Source organism: Quercus robur, chromosome 9 (genome assembly GCF_932294415.1).
Source record: "Quercus robur chromosome 9, dhQueRobu3.1, whole genome shotgun sequence".
Classification (NCBI taxonomy): domain Eukaryota; kingdom Viridiplantae; phylum Streptophyta; class Magnoliopsida; order Fagales; family Fagaceae; genus Quercus; species Quercus robur.
Genome location: NC_065542.1, coordinates 11659456 through 11681515, shown reverse-complemented (window position 1 = coordinate 11681515; position 22060 = coordinate 11659456). Strand labels below are relative to the sequence as shown.

Here is a 22060-nt window from a genome sequence, read left to right as displayed (position 1 = left end):
TTTCAATTTTTTTTTTCCAAAAAATCTTATACATACAAGGAAACCACGTTGCATACAACTAAACTGCCGTTTTACATGGGTTTAAACTTTAAAGTAAGGCAACTGGCACTGAAACCCAAACTCACGCAACCTCCGACATCAACAGCTCACCTATCTCCAATTTTCTCTCCTTTTTAAGACACACACATACATATACAATTGGAAGATTCTGAATCCAAACACTGGATCTGCTTAGCACTTTTATCTTTCAAGCACAGAAAAATGCATGGTAAAGGATCCAATACCCGCCTTTCAACTATGGCTTCTCGGTCTCGAATCCCAACTCTCTTGCTCTTCATGTTCTCCACCTTCGCTACCATCTATGTTGCTGGCCGGTCAGCTCTCTTTTTTTCAATGGTTTTTTGTGAATTTGCATTTGTTACTAATGCAAAGTTTCTAACTTTTTGAATTTTTTTTTTTTTTTTTTTTTTTGGTCTCAATTTTTGGTGGGGTTGGTGTATAGGCTATGGCAGGACTCGCAGAACCGGGTTTATTTGATCAAAGAGCTTGATAGGGTAACTGGGTTGGTGGGTATTCCTTGTAATGCTTCAATTTTACTTATTTGTGCTTGTTTTGGAATTTTTATGTTTATTTGGGATTTGGGTTTGTAAAATCAATGCACATTTGTTGGAGCTTTGCAAAAGTTAAATGATTGTTGCAATTTGTCAGATCACTAATGGCATTGTTAAATTTCTAGTCTGAAATATCTATTGTGAATACATGCAATGCGGGCTAATTCTAGTTTGGGCAATTGTTCCATCATTCAGCCTTGGAAAATTATGCTAACTGCATAATTCTTACACTAGTTTCAGTAACCTATCATAGAAGGGGTTAGTGACATAATCTGGATGTCCCATATGTAACAATTTTCATTTAATATTTGGTACATTGTTCACAATGGGGTTGCTGTACAATTAAAATTTCGATTGCTCCTCATTTCACACATGAATATCTCACATATATACCAGCGCTAATGCTTGATTCTCTTTGAATTAATTAAATTAACCGGTGATTTTATTTTTTTCTACTTTAGGGGAAAACTGCCATATCAGTGGATGATACATTGAAAATCATAGCCTGCAGGTAAGCTGGTATTCATGTGTCATTTGGTTTTATATATCAGGACTCAGGTTGGAACAACATCAACCCGAGTCCTGATTATACTTATCAAAAATATATATTGTTCTTCAAATATACTTATGATCCTTAACTGCTGTTTAGTTGAGATTTTCCATAATTATTTTAAAACTTTGCCATGGGTCTGATGTATGCTGTTTTGCTTGTTAGGGAACAACATAAGAAGTTATCAGCCCTCGAGATGGAGCTGGCAGCAGCTAGACAGGAGGGTTTTGCTTCATCGCGATCAACAGAGGCTAATGAGATTACTTCTAAGAAAAGGCCTCTAGTAGTTATAGGAATATTCACAAGGTTTGGCCGCAGAAACAATAGAGATGCAATCCGAAAGGCATGGATGGGAACTGGTAAAATATTTTTATTCTCTTTTGGATAACATGCTCTATATCTTGGAATGGTAATCTTCTTTTTGTCCATCTCATATGTGTTTGATATCATCCAGTCTTACATGCTCTATAATTGCATTACATAGACAGGGTAATTGTAGAACTAGAACAGTAAATGAATATGACAGTATTCAAGGGTTCTATATGGAATTAGGAATGATCACATAAGTGTATAAATCTGCAACTACAAGTAGGATTTGTGTGGCTATATTGTAGTATTTAAGATTTTTGGCAATTAGAATTTCCCATGGTAGCCATTGGGTTATGCATTTATGAATCTATATGGAAGGACTAATCTGGAAGCATGTTGCCAAACAAGTAAAAACTTCTGGCTGGTTTTGGGTAGGTCATCTAAGCCTGATCTATAGAAACAAGCAAAAAGAGGTGTTAGGATGTTAAATACATAAAAGAACAGTTACTTTATTTCAAGATGTCCTAGTTGGATCCTAGAGGAAAGCATCATGGAGACTAAATTACTTTAGTTATCAGGAATGCATAAAAAACATTAAAAAAGATAAGTTAAAGCCAAATAATTTGTGGATGTGATCAGAAAACTCATGGGATTGATGTAGTGGTTAACTGTAGTAGACTTTTTTTTTTATAAATAACTGTAGTAGACGTATTCTGCAGCATAAATAGTTTTATAATTATTGGACTATGTTCATACCCTCTCAATAATAGATGATATACTTGAGGATTTGTCTGCCTTGTAGCACTGTAGCTTGCATGTATTATCCTTTGCGGTCAGGCTAAGTTGCATATGAGTTGTGTATAAATTATTTGATTCTGGAACATTCTTTCTTTCCAAATCATTTTACTTCAAGTAAGCAATTATTTCTTTAAAATTTATAAGAGTTGTGAACCAATTGCTTCAACTTTGCAGGTGCAGCTTTGAAAAAAATGGAGAACAACAAGGGAATAGTTGCACGATTTGTCATTGGAAGAAGGTTTTCTTCTTTTTTTGTTATTTTGTTTTCTTCTGTTGTGACCCATACCAAAGAAAAGTATGGTGGTGGCTATAGCCTTTTCTTCTGATGATATTTTCCCTTGCAGTGCAAATCATGGGGATAGTTCAGACAAGAGTGTTGACATTGAAAGCAGACAGAATAATGACTTCATTATTCTTGTATGTCATCAAACTAATTATAAGTGCTTCTCCTAGATTTAAATTCCTTAATTTTTAATTGGTTCTTCCTATTAAAAGATGGTTAATCCTGCAAAGTGAATTGTGAGACAACCAATGAGTACAAAATAGAGAATTAGAGAATATGATAAAAAAGCAGCATGATTCCAAAGAAAATAGAAATATTGTGGGTACACAACTGTTGTAGTTCCCAAATATGTCAAAAGTTTAGTTTGATTGTGAATTACATGCTCTGCTCTGCCTCTTCTTTCTGTGTAGAGATATAGAACCGAGGGTAGGGAACAAGATCCAAACAACATAAGCTCATTTACCTGATCATTTTCACCCTTCTTGTTGGCAGGATAACCATGTGGAGGCAGATGAGGAGCTTCCAAAGAAGACTAAACTATTCTTTGCTCATGCTGCAGATAAATGGGATGCTGAGTTTTACGCTAAAGTCAACGATGACGTTTATGTAAATATTGGTTAGTACTATCTTTAATTAGATGGATTAATGGGTAAAATTCAAACCAGTAGGTGGATTAAGTGTCTTATTCACTTTTACTGTATAAAGGTAGAAAGATGAGTAAGTTATACACAACTCTGATATTCTAAAGACACCTGCTAATGGCATGTGTAGTAGTTATGCACAACTGTGATATGCCCAAAGACGTGCTAATGGCATACGTAGACCTCCCAAAATAATAATAAAGTTGGTTATGAAATCATCTATAGAATTAGAAATTTGATTATTGGTGAAATTACATTGTAATCATATTGTTTATGGGGGAGCCAATGAGCCCTAGCTCAACTGCCACCTCCTCCTCATGTAAGTGTTAGGTGGAGGGTGAGGTCATGGAGTCAAGACCATCGGGTGCGTGTGTAACTTACCAATAAAATATTGTTTATTGGGGATTTCAAATTAAACCCTATAGTTTAATAAGTTACAAATCAAATCCTATAGTTTTATAAGTTATAAATTAACCCTGAACTTTTCAATCCTTTTCAATCCAAACCTTGAGTCCTATGGTCAATGATGGAGAGAGAAAGAAGAAGGGGCTTGAATTGAAAAGATTTCAAAAGTTCAGGGTTTTATTTGTAACTTATAAAGGTATATATGGTTTAATTTGTAACTTATCAAAAAAAATATATGGTTGAATTTTAAACATCCCCTAAACTATAGGGTTTAATTTGTAACTTATGAAACTATAGAGAAAGAAGAAAGGGTTTGAATTGAAACACTTTTAAAAGTTGATTGTTTAATTTGAAACTTATAAAGCTATATGGTTTAATTTGAAACATCCCCTAAACTAGAGGGTTTAATTTGTAACTTTTGAAACTATGGGATTTAATTAAAACCTTCTCTAAATTATAGTATTTAAAATGTAATTTTCCCTAGACTATCTACCTTCAATGTTTGGCATCCATCTAGTGTTTTCTCTTCTCACAAGACATATAGGAAACTTTGGTTACTGTTCATTTTTATGGATTTTCTATATTTAGGGTTTCTTATCAACAATGTATTATAGAAAGAGTCTTTTTCAGATTTTGATAAAATTTCAGTCTGTACGAGAACATGTTTTCATGGCCCATATTTTTTTTCCTGCACAGATGCCCTGGGCACTACACTTGCCACTCATTTGGACAAACCTCGTGTATATATTGGATGCATGAAATCAGGAGAAGTTTTTTCAGAACCGTGAGTCTGGCCTTAAAATCTAAGTATAAATTGCTCAGAAGATACAAGTTGAATTAAAATTTGAAGATCTTCTGTACTTCTCATACTTATAGTTACTGGACATTTTCAGGAACCATAAATGGTATGAACCAGATTGGTGGAAATTTGGCGATAAAAAATCGTAAGTAATACTGCAACTTACTACATCTTGTAATTCAACATAAGAGAAAGAGTTACTGCATTTCATGATTGTTACATGAGCAAGTTATGAAAATGTCACCGACTAGTTTGAAAAATACAATTTGGACAAATTTTGACCAATGTAGTTGATTGCAGATGTTGCTGGAACATGTGTTTCTATGTCACACACTATTTAGCTTGGCTAAACATGCATTATGTGCTTAAACTCACACATTTGGAAATTTATTTCCATAAACAAGATTACTTTCTAACTTTTCTGCCTCTTCTTTCTTTGGGATTTGATTATCAACTATAGTATTATGCTAGATGAATGTATAATGAAGGTAGAGGCCTTGATACCCACCTAGTCAAGTGAGTTCTGGTTAAAAATGAATCCATGAAGCACCTTGGTTTCCTTAGTTTGCTTTTCCTGCCAAATAGATTGTTTGATGGTCATAATAATCATGCGAACATGACTAATTTAATTGCATGATCTACATTTTACAGCTATTCATTTAAGAATGATAAGAGTATGATTATTTGTTTCCCTTCCATCCCAAATCAGTCTTCATGCTTTAAAAAGTCAACATTTATAACTTTTCAAAGGAGAAAAGAGATGGTCAACAGTAAGGAAAACTAATAAGTGGGTCATCACTAATTTAACTGTGCCCAACCAGTATTACCCTTGTCTTATTTTTTAATTGTGATGGATAATTAATTAGGGGCAATTTAGGAAAAGTGGATACAAGGGATGGCATGGGTTGGGCTTAGTGGGTTTTTTTATCTAACTTAACTGACCTAATCCTAAACTAATAGTAAGGGTTTGGATTTAGCTTTAAATCTGCTGGGTTTTGGGAAGGGTTCAGTTTTTATGCCCTAGGTACTCAAACCCAACCTGATTGTGCATATAAATTACTATATTATCCCTTCTATTAGTTTTGACTTACACACACACACACACACACACACAAAAAAAAAAAAAAAAAAACCCCAAGATATTTGTAACAATTTAGGTGGTGTTTTGGTTTCTAAATATCTTTTGGATGGATAGAACTTAAAACTATGTGATGTAAAAAACAGTAACGTTAAATTGGATTTTCAGTATGTTTTTAGTGGGTTGAACATTATGAGTTGTGATGACAATTGAGTAGTTATAATGCTTGAACATTAGATTATAATAAAAATATGGTTTAATTTAGTGTAGAAGTGTGTACTAATACATTCATTGAAGGAGTAGCAAAAATATATATATATATATATATATATTCACAATTTTGCGCCCTGAAACTCAAATAAATTTTTTGCATCCTACAGATACTTTCGCCATGCTTCAGGTGAGCTATATGTCATATCACAGGCTTTGGCAAAATTTATATCAATAAATAGGTCAGTTCCTTTCTTTTTTGGCTCATTGGTTTTATAAATTATAAGCAATCACTTTATGAAGCAAGAACTAAATCAAGGTCTATTGAGTATGCAGATCTATTCTCCGTACCTATGCCCATGATGATGTCAGTGCTGGATCCTGGTTTATTGGGCTCGATGTCAAACATGTTGATGAATCAAAGTTTTGCTGCTCATCTTGGTCATCTGGTCTCTCTCTCTCTCTCTCTCTCTCTCTCTCTCTCTATTTGTGTGTGTGCATATGGCCATGCTTGCAATAAAATTTTAAATGTTAATTGAATAATTCTTACAGTAGTATCAAACTCAATACCGCTTATCTAAGTTAAACCTTTTACTTCTCTCATAAGATTTATGGCCTGTTTAAGGGCCTCCTTCCGATGAACAACAATATATCCGTATAAAATAAATGCTGGAATGGAAATCTGCCTATCGATCAATTAAAATTACTCTCTTTTTTTCAGGAGCTATATGTGCAGGTGTTTGATTTGATTAACTTCAAAGATCATTAAATGGAAAAATGAACCAGGTGCTGTTGGATTGTTTTGAAGTTGTTGCTATGCATCTCAGCTGTTTTCAGTCTTCTTGATGTGAAGTTTTGATAGAAAAAAGCATTTCGCTCTGAAAATTTTGACAAAACAGGGCACCTCTCATTGAAATCTCTCTGTCCCATCGCTTGAAATATTGAAAACAGTCTTGGTTAAATCTGTGTACATTCTGGAGATAGGAGCAATCAGTGATGCAGTATTAGCACACAATGATTGCGGAAGACAGGCAACCCAAACCGATAATAGAAAAGTGAAGAATACAAATTTTTTTGTTACATGATTTATTGTTACTGTCTTCTTGCTTCATTGTTAGTATTTTTAGGCTAACTTTTTCATTTGGGTGCACAAAGCGTGTGGCACATCCTCATGTGGAAAATAGGGGGGTGTGGAGGATTGATTATATTGAGAGTGATTCTTTTTCATGTTGGAACTTTTGAGAAGTAGATGTGGTTTTCATACAATCATGTTGTTTGCTGCACTTTATGGCACAATACAATGAAATTTATTTACTTCTGCTGACCATTTCTAGAGCATTCAGTAAGACATCTAGTGGGGATGGCAACTTTGACCGTTTCATGTCCATTGCCAAGAAGCATAAACACGGGAACTTGATTATTTTTGCCTGCTAAGTTGGATCCAATGTTTGATAAACTCATACAAATTCCAACCAAAGTTGAGACATGCGAAAGCTCCTCAAGTTAATACCCCCTTAATGTGTATGGTAAACCTTATGAACCATTTGTATATGCTGTATAACAAAAGACACCAGTCTGGAGCAGAAAAGTTCTTCTACCCACCCGATCCAATGTAGTCTGTTTCATTAAAAACACAACCATTTAATCCATCATCCATCCCACACAAGGTTGTGTTGGAAGGATGATGCATATCCCAGAGATTGTTACTTGATCCCAATTACCAATTAATTACACATTTAGTGCAGATCGAATAATTTTAAAAAAAAAAAAAAAAAAAATAGTTGAAGATTTACATACTTGAGGATATGGTCAAAGGGAAAAATCTTGATGTGTCGCGACTTGTCTTTATTAGAAGATTACATAGAAGCTCGGCATATTGAGTATAACTAAAGCCCTATCTCTTTGCATCCACTAACTGACGACAAAAAATAACTCAACTTTATCGACCAAATGGAAAAATGAGATCAGGATGCAAGAAGCCGATGAATCTTCTTACAAAATGCAAAGTGCCAACTTTAACTAAAAATAAGGTTACTTTTTTTTTTTTTTTTTTTTTTGAGGAACAAAAATAAGATTACTTTATTGAAGTTACTTTGTAAAAGTTAAGTTACTTTATTAAAGTTGATCGATTAACAACTACTTTTTTATTATCTATTATCTTTACATTCTTTTCTTCCGGAAAAAGAAAAAAATATGTTGTCTCAAGGTCCCATGAGAGATGAGACCTCTCTCACAACATGTGTAGGTTCCACACACACGTCCCATGTGTTGTGAGACAAAGGTCTCATTGAGAAACAACCTCTTTTGTAGATATCACCAAATGTACTAAATATAAACACTAGCAAAGCTTTAAACTCTTATTATGTTAATTGTATCTACCAAAATCTTGCCTTAAAATCAAATTTACTAAATACATAGCATTAAATACCTTTGACCCTATGGTTTGATTAACCAAAACATCTTTCCAAGAAATAAAATATTCTTAGTCTTAGTATTCGCATAGACACTATAGCTCAATTAGCAGTTGTAGATAAAATGCTCTTCCGAAAATATTGATGCTTATGAAGAGTATTATTGACTTATTGCCATAAAAGGAACTGATGGTAGAGAAACGAAAATAAAATATAAAAAAATTTCTTTTTTTATTCATGTCATTCTCATTTCTTCTCAGATATCAAGTGGTAAATAGAGACGTTTCTTCGAGCAAAAACCACTTAGTTCTGAAGACAGGATAGTCATGTTTATTAAAATCTTTATTTAATAATAATAATAAGTTTTCATTTTTTTTCTTTTTTTTTTGAGAAACTAATAAGTTATCACTTAGTTGTTAAAGAATGTAGTGTGACTCAGCTAAGGTGCCTCCTTGAGTAAAATCTCTGTCCATGAGAAGAGAGGGCAAATAAAATAAATACATAAAACCTTCTGCTGTTGAACAAAACCTGTTTAATTTATTTACACAATATATAAAGGAATTCTTCTACATGATAAGATAGTCACAATACACTATTGTATGGAAAATGTTAAAAATGAACGAAATGGAACCATCCTTCGACATTGTACTAACAAAACCCATAATGTTTTTCATCATCAGAATAAAGCCACAATTCTCAAACAACGACCCAACTGTTTGTATAAAACCAATACTCTAATATTCACTAGTACACACAGCAACGTGTTTCCTGTATCCTTACGTTGAACTGTTAAGGAAATGAGTTATTGCCTTGTCTGTATCGTTGTCAAACATGACTAAGGCTTCTGCAACATTGCTCGACGAAAATCCCATTTCTCGGAGGAGCCTGTAGCCTTTGACAAATTCCTGAACCTTCAGCAAGTGAAAGCAAAGACATTCGTTTTAATCATCTACTAGAAGAATCAAATTTAAATGCAAAGCTGAGGCAGATCACCAGGTATAAGAGCAAGAAAAGATAAGAAGGTCCACACTAACTAGTACATACAAAACACGAAATCTTTCTTGAGCCAAAGATATTTCCATGAAATAAATGAATAATAGGAATTCCATCATAAGACTATGATCATTCAATAAAATAGATGAATAATAGGACTTCAGTCATTTTTGGTAACAAGTGAACCCCAAGGTGCAAATGCTAGAAAAAATAATTACAATTGAACCTATCTTCCTTTTCTTTGCCTATCCATTTTGAACTTCGACTTGGTTAGGAACCTTGTGGCCTTTGGACAAGCACAATACAATGGCCTTCCTCTGAAGATAAAACTCCAGAAGACCATGGCAATATGTCCTTAACAGTCACCCTTACAAACAACAACAATTGGAGTAAGAGATGTTCCAATATTAAATGTACATGTGCCACACATCCAAAAAGATAACTATACAAATGTCATCATCAATTCTTTACCCACACCACAGGAATAACTTCAACATAAAGCCCATTCTTTAGAACCCACTTATGGTGCAAAACATCCAGGAAAGTCAGTACACATCATAACAACCCCCCTCCCCCCCCCCCCAATTTTCTCATCCCCACAGTACTTCAGCTGTAACAATTTTTTGATAGGTACTTCAGGTGTTACAATAAAAGTTAAAATCAAGAAAAGACTCAGGAGCATACCTTGGTTGGATTGTCTCCATAATTTGCAACTGCAAGAGGAACGGCTTCTCGGTTGAGCCCCATAGTAATATATTTGTTCACCACAGGATCTCCAACAGGGCGCTGCTGCAATTTACAATACGATCACTTCATAGCCCAAAAGTGGAAAGCTAATGTAATTTACAATCCTATTTCTTTTTTTTGATAAGTTCATTTACAATTTTTCCTGAAGACAATGTATTTGTCTAAAGTAATAAACCATAAGAACACTTTTTTTGGCTGAATAGTCACAAACAATTAGGTAACGAGGGCTTTGCATATGAACCCCTGATTAAATATATGGGAAACTCTAAACCATGATGAAATTGTTCCTTCACAGTAATTATTGTGACAATTAGAAAATCAGGTAAAGTGATTATAAAAAGCAAATATCACAAGCTAGTATAGCATTGAAAGAAAAATGCAAAAATCTCTATAGAAAATGAGCCTACCATTGAAGATGTAGACTCCGTATTTCTAGATGGAAGGTTTTCCAGCCCAAACCTGCTCCAATTCTGGCTGTCCTTCTCTGCTTCAGCTAAAATTTTTCTCTCAAATTCAAAGTCAAACTGGAAATTGCTCCGGGGAATATCTCCTATTTGTGTTGACAATTGAGGCTACAAGATAAGCAAAAAAAAATCTTAGTCCAATTTAAAGAGCATATGAAGTAACTCTTCCCCCTTCTCATTTTTCCACACTTTCTCAGCTACAAGCAATGTAACTAATGCAAAGTAGACAATTCAAACACTTGCTCATGCGAGTAGCATTTCTATCTATAATTAAGAAGTTACGATTGTCAAAACTCATAAACACTTCAAGAATTTTCAATTAATCAGACCGGTCAAGTACAAAGTTAAAAATAGTTAATAGCCTGATCCTGAGACACATGAAGGACCACTGTGATATTAACATGTTTTTATAATCTTAATGCAGACCCCTACTAATTAGATGGCTAGTCTCCTCCAAAATCAGAACTCATCCCCTTACAATAAAAGATCATAAATCCTCCCCCCCCCCCCCCCCAAAAAATCTATTTAAGTTCCTAAAAAAGAATAGCATAATTGTATCACAGTTCATCAAACCCGGTCCACATTACAAGTATAAAAAAGAAAAAGAAAAATGAACAAGAACCAGATAGCCACTATGAAAGGCCAATTCCAAGCCAAATAAATAACAGTGATGTACAACTAGCATATAAGCTCACTCAACCAAATACTAGATAGTATTAAAAAAAAAAAAAAAAAAAAAAAAACACGGGTCCTGTTAACGGGTGCCCATATGGCATTTGTTAATGAACCATAAAAAAAATCAGTTTTTTTTTTTTTTTTTCTTTTCCTATTAAAAGTTTCTAAAAATATATCCTAAACCAATCCGTTAACTTTTCCAAAATAACAATCAAACAACGTTAGGATTAGAAGCAAAACATCATCAACAGCAGCATATGAGTTTTGTGAGCACAAAGCATTTTGTCTAATAGCAAATGAAAAAAGCGTAAACTAAATTAGGAATAGAAAGTTACCGGAGGAGTGATCCGATATTGGGGTTTGATGGCAACCCTAATGCCCAATCCAGCTGCAACAAAATTAGACATATAATTATTAACAAAATTAAAAAAGAAGAGGAGGTAAATGAAGAGAGAGAGAGTGAAATTACAAGAAGGGGAGGAGTGGTGGTGCTGGTGGTGGGAAGAGGTGCGGGTTGGCGGAGGGTTCATGTTGGGACCGGGTTGACCCACCCGGGGATATAAGGATGAGCCTCCTCCTCCTCCTCCTCCTCCTCCGCCTCCGTACATTGGATGGTTGGATGGTGCCGATGATGTGGAGGATGTACGGTACATCGGTGAGTCGTATGTTGAGCCGGACCTGTTCCTGTAATCGTAGTCCATCTTCCTTTTTATATATAATTTGAGAGAGAGAGAGAGAGAGAGAGAGAGAGAGAGATTGGTGAGAGTCAGAGATCTCTGGGTAAAGTAAAATCTCAAACACTACGCGTAACGAAATAGACAAGGGAAAGAGAGAGATGAAACTTGGAATTGGTAGGAAGAAAACGTGTTAAGGCCCGAATGGGCTAAAGCTAACTTGCCAATTTCTCTTTTCGCGCGTGCGGGAAAATATTGGACTAAACACTCAGCCCAAATTTACCTATTTAAATATATATATATATATATATATATAACCGAAATAATATTTTATACCACCATATTTAGTTATATTTAGATAACACTGTTCCTTTGTTCCTCGTGCTGCCTTTCTTGTTTCTCTAATTCTCTCTTACTGTTTAACAAATCACACTTCCTTTATGAGAAATGCAAGGGATGGCAAAAATACCTTACTCCCCCTTGAGTGGACTTTTCCCACCTAAATGAGGTGGAAATGAAACACTCATGACCCAACTCAGTCTCACCTCACTGTCATTCTTAGCATCCAAGTGCCAAAATAAATTTTTTCCAAATAAAAATACTAAAGATACTACAAATTTCAGCATTAAGAGTCCCGAATTCATGTTGGTTTTGGCACTAAGAATTTTTAATTTATAATTATTCCATAAACCTCTAAATAACTACTCTAATGCACCAAAACATTTTTAAAAACTTAAAATGTAAAACTTATTTTTCCTTTTCACTGAGAAAAAACGAGCTTCAACATGACTTTGACTCTATTTACAAGGAAGACTACAAGAAAGTTTAATAACAATTCTTCCCACCTTCCAAAAGTGAGGTCATTTATTCTTGCATTCAATATGCTATAATTTAAGGAAAGGGATTAACATTTTAAAAAAAAAAAAAAAAAAAACAAACAAACAAACAAACAAACAAATTACATGCCCAAAAAGAAATTGATAAATATCTACAGGGATGAAAAGCAATATGGTCATTGAGCAAATACTAATTTATCACTAACCAACTAGATAAAGAAAAGGCACCAATTGTAAAAGGAACAGATACAACTTACAAGGCACTTCAGAACTAGAGATACACTAAAGGTTAAGAGGGCTACACAATTACAAATTAAATATGTGGTCACTTGCACCAAATATGGCAGCATTAAACTGTCTAGTATTCAAGTCACTCCCCTCCAAAGCACTACCAAACCTGTCAAGCCACTGAGTTGGGCTTGGGTTGTCACTCTCCTCTACCCACTCTGAGGTCATATCAATGTCATCAAATTGAATAGGATCAGCTTCTAAAGACTTTGTTCTCATCTGTCTTGCCAACTTCAGATTGTAATTTATATATACAAGGTCATTCAGTGTTTCTTTATCGATCTTATTCCGCTTCTCAGAGTGGATTTGCTGAAATGTGTTCCAATGCCTCTCAAAAGTGAAACTGCTACAAACTTGACTTAGTATTCTAATGGCAACTCGTTGCAAAACAGGTGCAGAATCGCCATATTGTTCCCACCAAAGCCCTACAATGAAATTAGCAGCAAGTTTCAGGACAACATAAAAGCTTAGAAGGGACCAAAAAAGCTGGAAGGCTGCATATTACAAGGCCCAATGCGTGTTTAGCTGCAAGTTTGCTAATTCAACAACTAAGAAGTGTAGACACACACAGAGACATTACTATAATGATATACAAGCCATCAATCCATGAAGGTGGCAAAAAAACTAAATATGAGAAAATCCAAACAATTTTCTGTCAAACCTAGTTGATGGTATTAAAAAAAGTAGAAGGCGCAGCAGCATCTTTGGGTCTGAATATTTACATCTGTCTGACTGGCATAACTAAGAACTCATATGAAAATGCTTGATGGTATAAGAAATGTATATGACATCAGAATACATATACATCCGACTATTTCAAATGAGAAGATTGATCAAATGTTTCTTTTATTATAAGATTGACTAACCTTTTGGTCTCTTTGTTCAAGAATTTATCACATTATCAAATTACACTTAGCTTTACCTAGATTTTAACTATTCAGAGATATATATATATATATATATATATTAAATTTATGCAGAAAAAAGTATTATTAAATCTGACATCTATTATTTTTATGGTAAAGCCAAACCCTAAATTTTATTGGAACTCCTGAACTCCATAAATCTTACTTCTCAATCCAGTTCAAATTTGTGTCTGAACTAAACAATTAATTCTACAAGCTTCCAACCTGGGACTTCGAAATACTATTGTTTAAGCAGGATTCACCTAAAATAGGATATTTCTACAGCTAAGCGATCATTCCAACCATGATAGTCATAATGATGCACTATAATGGGATTGCAGTTGGTGTATAGGATGCAATCTGCTCCTCACATCTGTCTATTCCACTAAGATGCTGAAAAAATGTATAGCATACAACTCACTCTTTGATGCTTATAGACATCTTATAGAATACAAAATCATGTACTTACCAGGTGGAACGGTGTCTCTAGCTTCCTTTGCTAAGTTACAAGCAAACATCCCTCTCACCTTAGTAAAGGTGCATATTTGATTCGTGATGTCACGTCTCATATCAGGCATAGGAAGTAGAATCTCCAGAACTTTGTAAAGATCTTCTTTCATAGCTGGAATAAATTTCATTTCTGGATTATACTGGATACTAGGGTTCAAAAATGCTGCTGCTGCATGTAAGGGTGAATGGAGTTGTTCCCGCCACTTTCTATCTACTATATCTAAGAATATCTTGCACTTATTCTCATCCATTATATAGTATGTCCTTATCGATTCCTTGGCCCTGGTCATTAGCTCATAAATAGAACCCACAGCTGGTTTCCCTGCAGATACTTCCCTCAACACTTTTAGAAAAGGCTCAGAGATGGCCACACTTTCTTCAACTGCCCTCCAGAAATCATTATCCTCAACAATGGCAATACAATTTATGCTCTGCGGTTTATTTGTGTATGAGGAGTTCGTAGAATACTCAGGGCTATTGAACATAACCTTCAGTCTAGACCTTTGCTTCAACAAAGACTGCAGTGAGAGGAAGTTGGATATGGACTTTGTGATACCAGTCTTAATAAGTTCCTGTGCCCCAGTATACTGTTTCATCAAATCAAGCATCAAAGCACTATTATATATAAACTTTGTTATGGTTTGTGCTTGTAAGATACATCTGTTTACCCAATCTACCTTTGAAATTTCCTCCAAGATAAGATTCAAACATTGAGAGGCACAGGGAGACACAAAAATGGTTCTGTAGTTCTGCATGATATGGTTTGCAATACCAGTATAATTGAAACTACTATCCATGATAATTTGCACAACATTTTCTGGGCCAAAATCTTGAATAACAGAATCAAATAAATCAGCAAGGCATTTTGTGTTCTTGAAATATGAAGATGCATCTACAGATTTGTGGAAAAAGGTCCTGGAAGGAGACGAAACTAAAAAGTTAATCAGAGCTCTTGATTTATTGTCAGTCCACGTGTCTGCAATAATGGTACAACCTGTGGTTGTCCATTCTTTTTCTACATCTTTCAATTGAAGGCTCACCTCTGACTTTATCCTTTCCAACCATATAGTCTTCAGTATCTCTGCTGATGGACCTGTAAATCCAGGACCACACTTTGCTACTGCATCAATCATAAGCTGATAGGATGAAGATCGAGCAACACTGAAGTCCAGCTTATTCTCAAAAAAGAAAAGAGCAATATTTTTCTCTGCATTTTCTTGGTTGTTCAAGGATGGAGGAGCCATTGGTGATACAGTAGGGAAGACTTTCTGAATTGGAGATACGACTGACTCCAAAGGCATAGAAGCTTTAACCATGGATATATTGCCAGGAGGTTTGGCTTCTACTAGCTTTGGCTTTGTAACACAAGAACTTTCTTTAATCTCCTCCTTTTGTGCTATTATAGCTCTCACCCTGTCAGTAACATCATCTCTCACTTTGGTACATGGATTTACACCTTTACTTGGAAGTCGAGATAGATGATGCTTCAATCTACTGATTCCACCATTCAAAACTCTCTGGCAAAATTTGCATCTCACCTTATTTCCTTCCAATTTCTCAGCATATTCCCAGCAAATATCTTTTTCTCGAACCACTGCCAGAAGAAAAATGTATAATTAGTTCATATAAATGTTAGTAGTTTCTGCTTTCTTGATATCTCCCACCAAAACAAACTAACCATAGAGAGTTGACACAATTAACTTCAAAAAAAAGCTGTCTTCAACTTAAGAAGCAATATATACATATTTGAAATATTAATTTGGGAAAAATAAACAGTATACAATTATGTAAAGGCACAGTTATCAAGCAATTGACAGTGTTATCAAGATATAATCACACTAAATCATAAACTTTCCAGTCGTTTAAAGCATTTATTACACAGGACTGCAATTCTACACGCACTATATTCTTAACAACAATCATAATGGCATAAAAAACGAGGACTTACTGAGGGTGTAGAAGCCGTATAATTCTCCTGTAGGTCAACCTACACAGGAAGCAAGCCAAAACTGAATATAAGTAGCTGGATAATCATGCATATAAAACATGAATTAGTTAAGTTTTCAAACATTGCCAAGAGCCCAAGAAAAGAACGAACCTAAGGAAAATACACAAGCCCTCCTGATGTAGCAACCCAAAAAAAAGTACTTGTTGCACACTCAAGAATACACAAGCAATCATCAGAGTAACACGGATGACGGCACATTTTGAATAAGATCAAATTCACTACCAATATCAACTTGATTGAAATTCTTAAAATGTAGATATAAGATAAGTAATCTCAATGAAATGTGTGATCATTACTTAAATGACATAGATAAACGATAAATGTTATAGTTATATAGCTCAAATTATGTCCCCTATAAACTGATTGAAACAGAATCAACACAATCAAGCACAAATATATTGTCAATGTCTTGGCCAACTTCCACACTGTTATAGTCATATAGTTCAAATTTTTGTGTTTTTTCTTCTCATTTTTTTTTTTTTTAACCCAGAATTGTGAGCATGGTTGGCACATGAATTCATGAATTCCAATGAAACCCAGTTCTGAAATAAATCTTATTGCCTCCTAAATTCTCATCCCAGCTTCACACATTTCGATAAAATTTTAACCTCTCTCTTTTCAAATAAATCCAACACACTATGAAAAAGATACATAAACAGTAAAACAGATACAGACAAAAAAAAAAAAAAAAAATTTGGGTTTCCTTCCAAATCTGCTTATAGAAATCAACCAAGCTCCAAATTCTATTTCCCATAAAGGATCTTCGATTAGGTTATGTAAAACAACTTACATTTTCCCTGGAATTTGCAGACCCAGTTTGCATTTTACCAAAAAAAAAGTTTCTAACTTTCCTTTATTTTCCTCCATTTTCTCACAAACCAAACAAGTAATAGTTCAGATTTGCAGTAAATCTGAGCCATATAAGAGCTGAAAATGTTTTCAAATTATAAGAGCATAAAATATAAAAAAAACAGTTACTAAAAATTAAAAAAGAGCAAAAACGGTTTGGGAGAGAAATTAAAAATAAGAAAAATGAAAAAAAAAATAAAAGTGAAAGAGAAATAGCGAGAAATTTAAGGAGCTTACTGAGAGAAAGAGATTGGTCTTATCGACGGAGAGATAATCGGAAGTTTGCTGAAGATTCTGGTTCTTTTTTTTGATTTTATCGCGATATTTTTAAGGGGTGTTATGGCGGATTTTTCTTTTTATTTTTTTTTGGGGGTTTTTGTCTTTTAATAAATCCTCTCTTTTCTCGTTTTCTTCGAATTTTTGAATTTCTTTTTTTATATTATCTTTTTGTTTCTGGCGATATATCGCCCGGACAGTGTGTGAATCAAGCCAATTAGGAGTGAACACGTGGATAAGGATTTTTGAGAGAGTGATGAGGGTGAGTTACGACGTCGTTTTATGTGAGTTTGGAAATTTAAGAAAAAAGAATTGGGCGATGGAAGCTACTCTTTTGTATCAGAGCCAGGTTTCGATCCTGGGACCTGTGGGTTATGGGCCCACCACGCTTCCGCTGCGCCACTCTGATTTGTTGATATATCTCTCAATTATAAAATATATAGACCATAGGTTTAATGAAAAATGCATGATTTAGTTGGCCATTGGTCTGTTACGAAATTTTAGGCTTGATAATAGAAAACATAATCTTTTGCCTTTTGTTTTGCGGGCCACAAGGAAGATATAGACCTTTTTGCTTTTATGGACTCAATAAATTAAAAACAATGATTCATAGGCCTATGGCCCTAAGTTGGCAATCTCCTTTTTGCGCATGTCAATTTTGAAGTAAAATATATTCCATTGACGGTAAAATCCTTTTACAAAAGGTTATAAAATATTTTACATTTAAAATTTTGGTAAAATATTTTATAAAAACACATAGTAGATTCCCCTCTCCTCCATCTAGTGGCTAGTTCACTGATTTGATGGGCTAAACAGTTGATGCCAACAGTCCAATAATCGGAAACATTATTTCGCCAATGTCCAACGGTCGAAGCTGCCATTTCAATGACCAGTGTCTACAATCCAATCACTGGAGACCACTTCGACAATAAACCACTAGTTTTGGTGATTTGCTTAAAAAACTTTACATGTCATATCAAACACCTGAAAATGTTTTATATGTAAAATATTTTATGTTTGAAGATATTTACTTTAAAACAAACCGAGCATTTGTGTTGGAATAAACCACTAGGAATGAGTGAAGAGTTTTCTCCATTAGCTTCTTGTCATCAAATACAAATCATCTATACCACTTTTTGTATTACACTTTATGTTCTACCAATCATGGTATACCATGTATTCACTTGACTTTCCTTATAAAATAATAAAAGTTTAACATAGAAAAAATTTAAACAAATGGCATACCATGATTTTTTTTTTTTTTTTCCAAAAGTGGGCTACCCATCCATTGAGGGTGGGCGTGCACTTTAACCCAAGGGCAAGGGGCATGCTAGATATTGACTCCAAGGTGGACAAATTAACATACTAACCACATCCCATTTAGCCAATCCGAACATACTAAGTTACTCGATTACAAGCTTATTTTCTACTAAGCTCGGTATACCATGATTGGTAGAACATAAAATGGAACACAAAATGTGATACAAATAATTTGTCTTCTTTGTTATCATTATTTGAGTGGGTTGTTTATGTGGAATACAAATCCCCTGTCCCATTTACCATATATAAAAGTTTAACATGGAAAAAAAGATCCAAAAAAATAAAAGTGGAATAAAAATAATTTCTCTCACTTGCTATATATTCATATAACTTTCCTTATAAAATAAAATTAGAAAAGTTAAAAGAATTTGTTGTGAAAATCGAAAAAAAATCAACAAAAGACATATATTCATTCCACTTTTCTTTTCTTTTCTTTTATATATATATATATATATATAAGATTTTGCAGTGAAAATGAAAAAAAAAAGTAAAAAAAAAAAAAAAAAAAAGAATTTGCAAAGGAAGCCCTGCTTTTTTATATCAGAGCCAGGTTTCGATCCTGGGACCTGTGGGTTATGGGCCCACCACGCTTCCGCTGCGCCACTCTGATTGGTTAATATGTATTTTTTTTCAATTAGTTTTATACACTATTTTACAAAAAAAAAAAGAAAAATGCCCGGTTCAATTGGGCCTCTGGCCTGTTAATGATTTTCAGGTTAACAATACAAAACCTATTTTTGTTTTGTTTTGCGCGTCAAAAGAAAGACATGGACCTTCTTTTCTTTTTCTTTTTTTGTGCCCAGACAAAAGAAAAAAAATTATTAATATGCCTTTAAGTTGGTACTCTCCTTTTTGTGCATGTCAATTTTTGTGATGGGATGAGTGATAACCACTAGGAATAAAAATCCTTTGTCTAACATGCTATATATTCATATAATTTTCCTTATAAAAAAATAAAAAATAAAAAATAAAAAAACTAAAAGATTTTGTAGTGGAAATGGGAAAAAAAATCAACAAAGACACATATTCATTTGACTTCATTTATAAAATAAATAAAAAGATGTTTAAAATCGAAAAATAATGATAATAATATAATTTGCAATGGAAGCCTACTCTTTTATATCAGAGCCAGGTTTCGATCCTGGGACCTGTGGGTTATGGGCCCACCACGCTTCCGCTGCGCCACTCTGATGGGTTGATATGTACTTTTTTCAATCATATTTATACACTATTTTTTTATTTTTAAATGCCCGGTTTAGTTGGGCCTTTGGCCTGTTAAGGAATTTCAGGCTTAACAATACAAAACCTTTTTCTTTTTCTTTATTTTTGCGGGTCAAAAGAAAGACATGGATTTTTTTGGGTCCAAAAAAAAGAAAAACAATTATTAACAACCAAACACACCTATTTTCCGGAAAATCATTTTCGGAATCACTTTGAAGTCGATTCAAACGCAGCCTAAGATACCTTTAAAAGTTGGTACTCTCCTTTTTGTGCATGTCAATTTTTGTGATGGGCACTGGGACTGGAAGATGAGTTTTGTTTTCTTCATTAGCTTCTTGTTATTATCACTTTTTTAGGTGGGTGACCAACATTATTCTTTAGTCAATGAACATGACTTCTTTGAATTTTCTCTATTGATTAGAGTTAAGAATTTCTCAGCTGTGTTCCATTTTAACTGTTCAAAATTCTTAACTCTAATCAATAGAGAAAATTTGTGATTACAATTAGAATAAGCAAAACGCCACGTTTCCTCAATGTCTCTGATTTTCAATTCCGTTCGAATTGGGTTTTCATGTCAACTTCTTTTTCTATTTTTCAAACAAAGCTTTGTTGAGTGCAATGTGGATAAATTTAACTTTAAGAAAAAGAATTTTTTTTTTTTTTTTTTTTTTTTTTTTTTTTTTTTTTGCATTTTGACAAATTTTATAATTCGGAATTTGGACCTGACCTGGAAAACGTAGCACTTTCTCAACTTTTTTCCTCAATTGTTTGATTAAATTATGAACTTCTGGACATGGTTGTGTTAGGTAACGTACATGATTAATTTTTGTAAAAGCATATAATATTAGACATATTAACATCTCGTATATGTCCAAGCATGTTGGCCTAATTTGGTTAGCTGGGAATCTTATAATAATTTGAATTATTAAAGATAATGACATGTACATGTATATTGAAAAATATGGATGATCAAAATAAATGTATCGCATTGGATCATTGGTAATGGAAATATAGTAGGACATATAGAAAGTGATATTATCATATAGGACGAATTACAACTTACCTATATGTGGTTTGGTTGAAATTTAAGTTGTCTATCTATGGTTTGAAATTTGACATTTTACCGACTTGAGGTTAGCTCAATTAAAGTTTTGTAACTCATCTCTGTTAAAAACAGGCTAAATATGTAATTTTGCTCCACTTTTATGTCTCTCTTCTCAAAAAATACAAAAAATATAAAAATACAATATCTATCTATGGTTTGAAATTTGACATTTTACCGACTCGAGGTTAGCTCAATTAAAGTTTTGTAACTCATCTCTGTTAAAAACAGGCTAAATATGTAATTTTGCTCCACTTTTATGTCTCTCTTCTCAAAAAATACAAAAAATATAAAAATACAATATCAAATAAGATAAAAAAAAAATCCGGTAGAACACTTGCATCATGGGATTTCAAATCACAGGTAGGCAACTTAAATTTTGGTCAATTTTCAAATGAGTAAAGTGTCAAATTCCAAACCAGTAAAACCATAGGTAGACAATTTAAATTTCGATCAAACCACGTGTGGATAAGTTGTAATTTGCCTTATTATATATATAATAATGGTTTAGTATAAGACTAAATTTTGGACTCATTCATGCTTGTGGTCCATGAAGTACTATGTTCAAGATTCATGCCATGTTCTTTTAATTTTGTAAGGCAATTTCGTTTTTAAAACTCTATCATGACATGAATATGATGATCATTGAGGTCGTATTTTTAAGCATTATGATGTAGAGGAATGAAAAAGAATGCGACAACAAGATTGCTATAATCATCTCATGGAGGCATAAACAATCTCACTGACAATTTAGTGAAATATATAAATAACATATATAAGACAAAGAAGAATGTATTTGTTTTGAAACAGAGCAGTTGATAAAGGTTTTGATAAACCTTGCTCCTCAACCAGCTAATGGCACATATCTCTGTCGAAACAATATATTGCTATCTTACATTTTTGTTTGGTAGAATACAATGTGAATTTCATCACAACCCATAGACTAATTAAATTCCTGTAAAAAACTGTCCCTAAGTTTTCTCTTTTCTTTTGCATGTCCTTTGGAAAGAAATAGGATGTACCATTTGGTTCATAGACCATTAATATAATGCACACGTACCTCTACAACCTTTAGGTCTTTTCTTTTGTTTTATGGC

At 33.7% G+C, this 22060-nt stretch overlaps 3 protein-coding genes and 3 non-coding genes across 9 annotated transcripts; 1 reads left to right on the top strand and 5 right to left on the bottom strand.

Annotated features, from left to right (window-relative positions):
• Window positions 1-52: 52 nt before the first annotated feature.
• LOC126699376 (hydroxyproline O-galactosyltransferase HPGT1) lies at window positions 53-7011 on the top strand. Its single transcript, XM_050397134.1, has 12 exons — window positions 53-374; window positions 503-566; window positions 1073-1122; window positions 1327-1520; window positions 2443-2506; window positions 2613-2685; window positions 3044-3167; window positions 4294-4381; window positions 4491-4541; window positions 5855-5926; window positions 6021-6133; window positions 6406-7011. The coding sequence occupies exons 1-12, from the start codon at window positions 262-264 to the stop codon at window positions 6426-6428; spliced, it is 1029 nt and encodes a 342-aa protein (XP_050253091.1). The 5' UTR covers window positions 53-261; the 3' UTR covers window positions 6429-7011.
• Window positions 7012-8610: 1599 nt separating this feature from the next.
• LOC126700494 (uncharacterized) lies at window positions 8611-11809 on the bottom strand. 2 transcript variants are annotated; one of them, XM_050398668.1, is made up of 5 exons: window positions 11444-11809; window positions 11310-11362; window positions 10243-10407; window positions 9773-9877; window positions 8611-9006 (listed from the first exon to the last, which is right to left on the bottom strand). In XM_050398668.1, exons 1-5 carry the CDS (start codon window positions 11673-11675, stop codon window positions 8872-8874), a joined length of 690 nt encoding a protein of 229 aa, XP_050254625.1. In that variant the 5' UTR covers window positions 11676-11809; the 3' UTR covers window positions 8611-8871. The 2 variants fall into 2 exon arrangements, with proteins under 2 accessions (XP_050254625.1, XP_050254626.1); XM_050398669.1 differs by having other exon boundaries at window positions 9773-9874.
• An 854-nt stretch (window positions 11810-12663) lies between these two features.
• Window positions 12664-17449, bottom strand: LOC126700493 (uncharacterized). Of its 3 annotated transcripts, none has more exons than XM_050398665.1 (4): window positions 17282-17449; window positions 16136-16174; window positions 14147-15781; window positions 12664-13197 (listed from the first exon to the last, which is right to left on the bottom strand). In XM_050398665.1, coding segments are annotated over exons 2-4 (2043 nt in total). In that variant the 5' UTR covers window positions 16137-16174; window positions 17282-17449; the 3' UTR covers window positions 12664-12790. The 3 variants fall into 3 exon arrangements, with proteins under 3 accessions (XP_050254622.1, XP_050254624.1, XP_050254623.1); XM_050398667.1 differs by lacking the exon at window positions 17282-17449 and adding an exon at window positions 16986-17214; XM_050398666.1 differs by lacking the exon at window positions 17282-17449 and adding an exon at window positions 16286-16950.
• A 208-nt stretch (window positions 17450-17657) lies between these two features.
• On the bottom strand, window positions 17658-17729 carry TRNAM-CAU (transfer RNA methionine (anticodon CAU)). Its single transcript has one exon. It is a non-coding gene; the product is annotated as a tRNA-Met (tRNA).
• Window positions 17730-19178: 1449 nt separating this feature from the next.
• On the bottom strand, window positions 19179-19250 carry TRNAM-CAU (transfer RNA methionine (anticodon CAU)). Its single transcript has one exon. It is a non-coding gene; the product is annotated as a tRNA-Met (tRNA).
• A 510-nt stretch (window positions 19251-19760) lies between these two features.
• TRNAM-CAU (transfer RNA methionine (anticodon CAU)) lies at window positions 19761-19832 on the bottom strand. The gene has a single exon. It is a non-coding gene; the product is annotated as a tRNA-Met (tRNA).
• Window positions 19833-22060: the final 2228 nt, after the last annotated feature.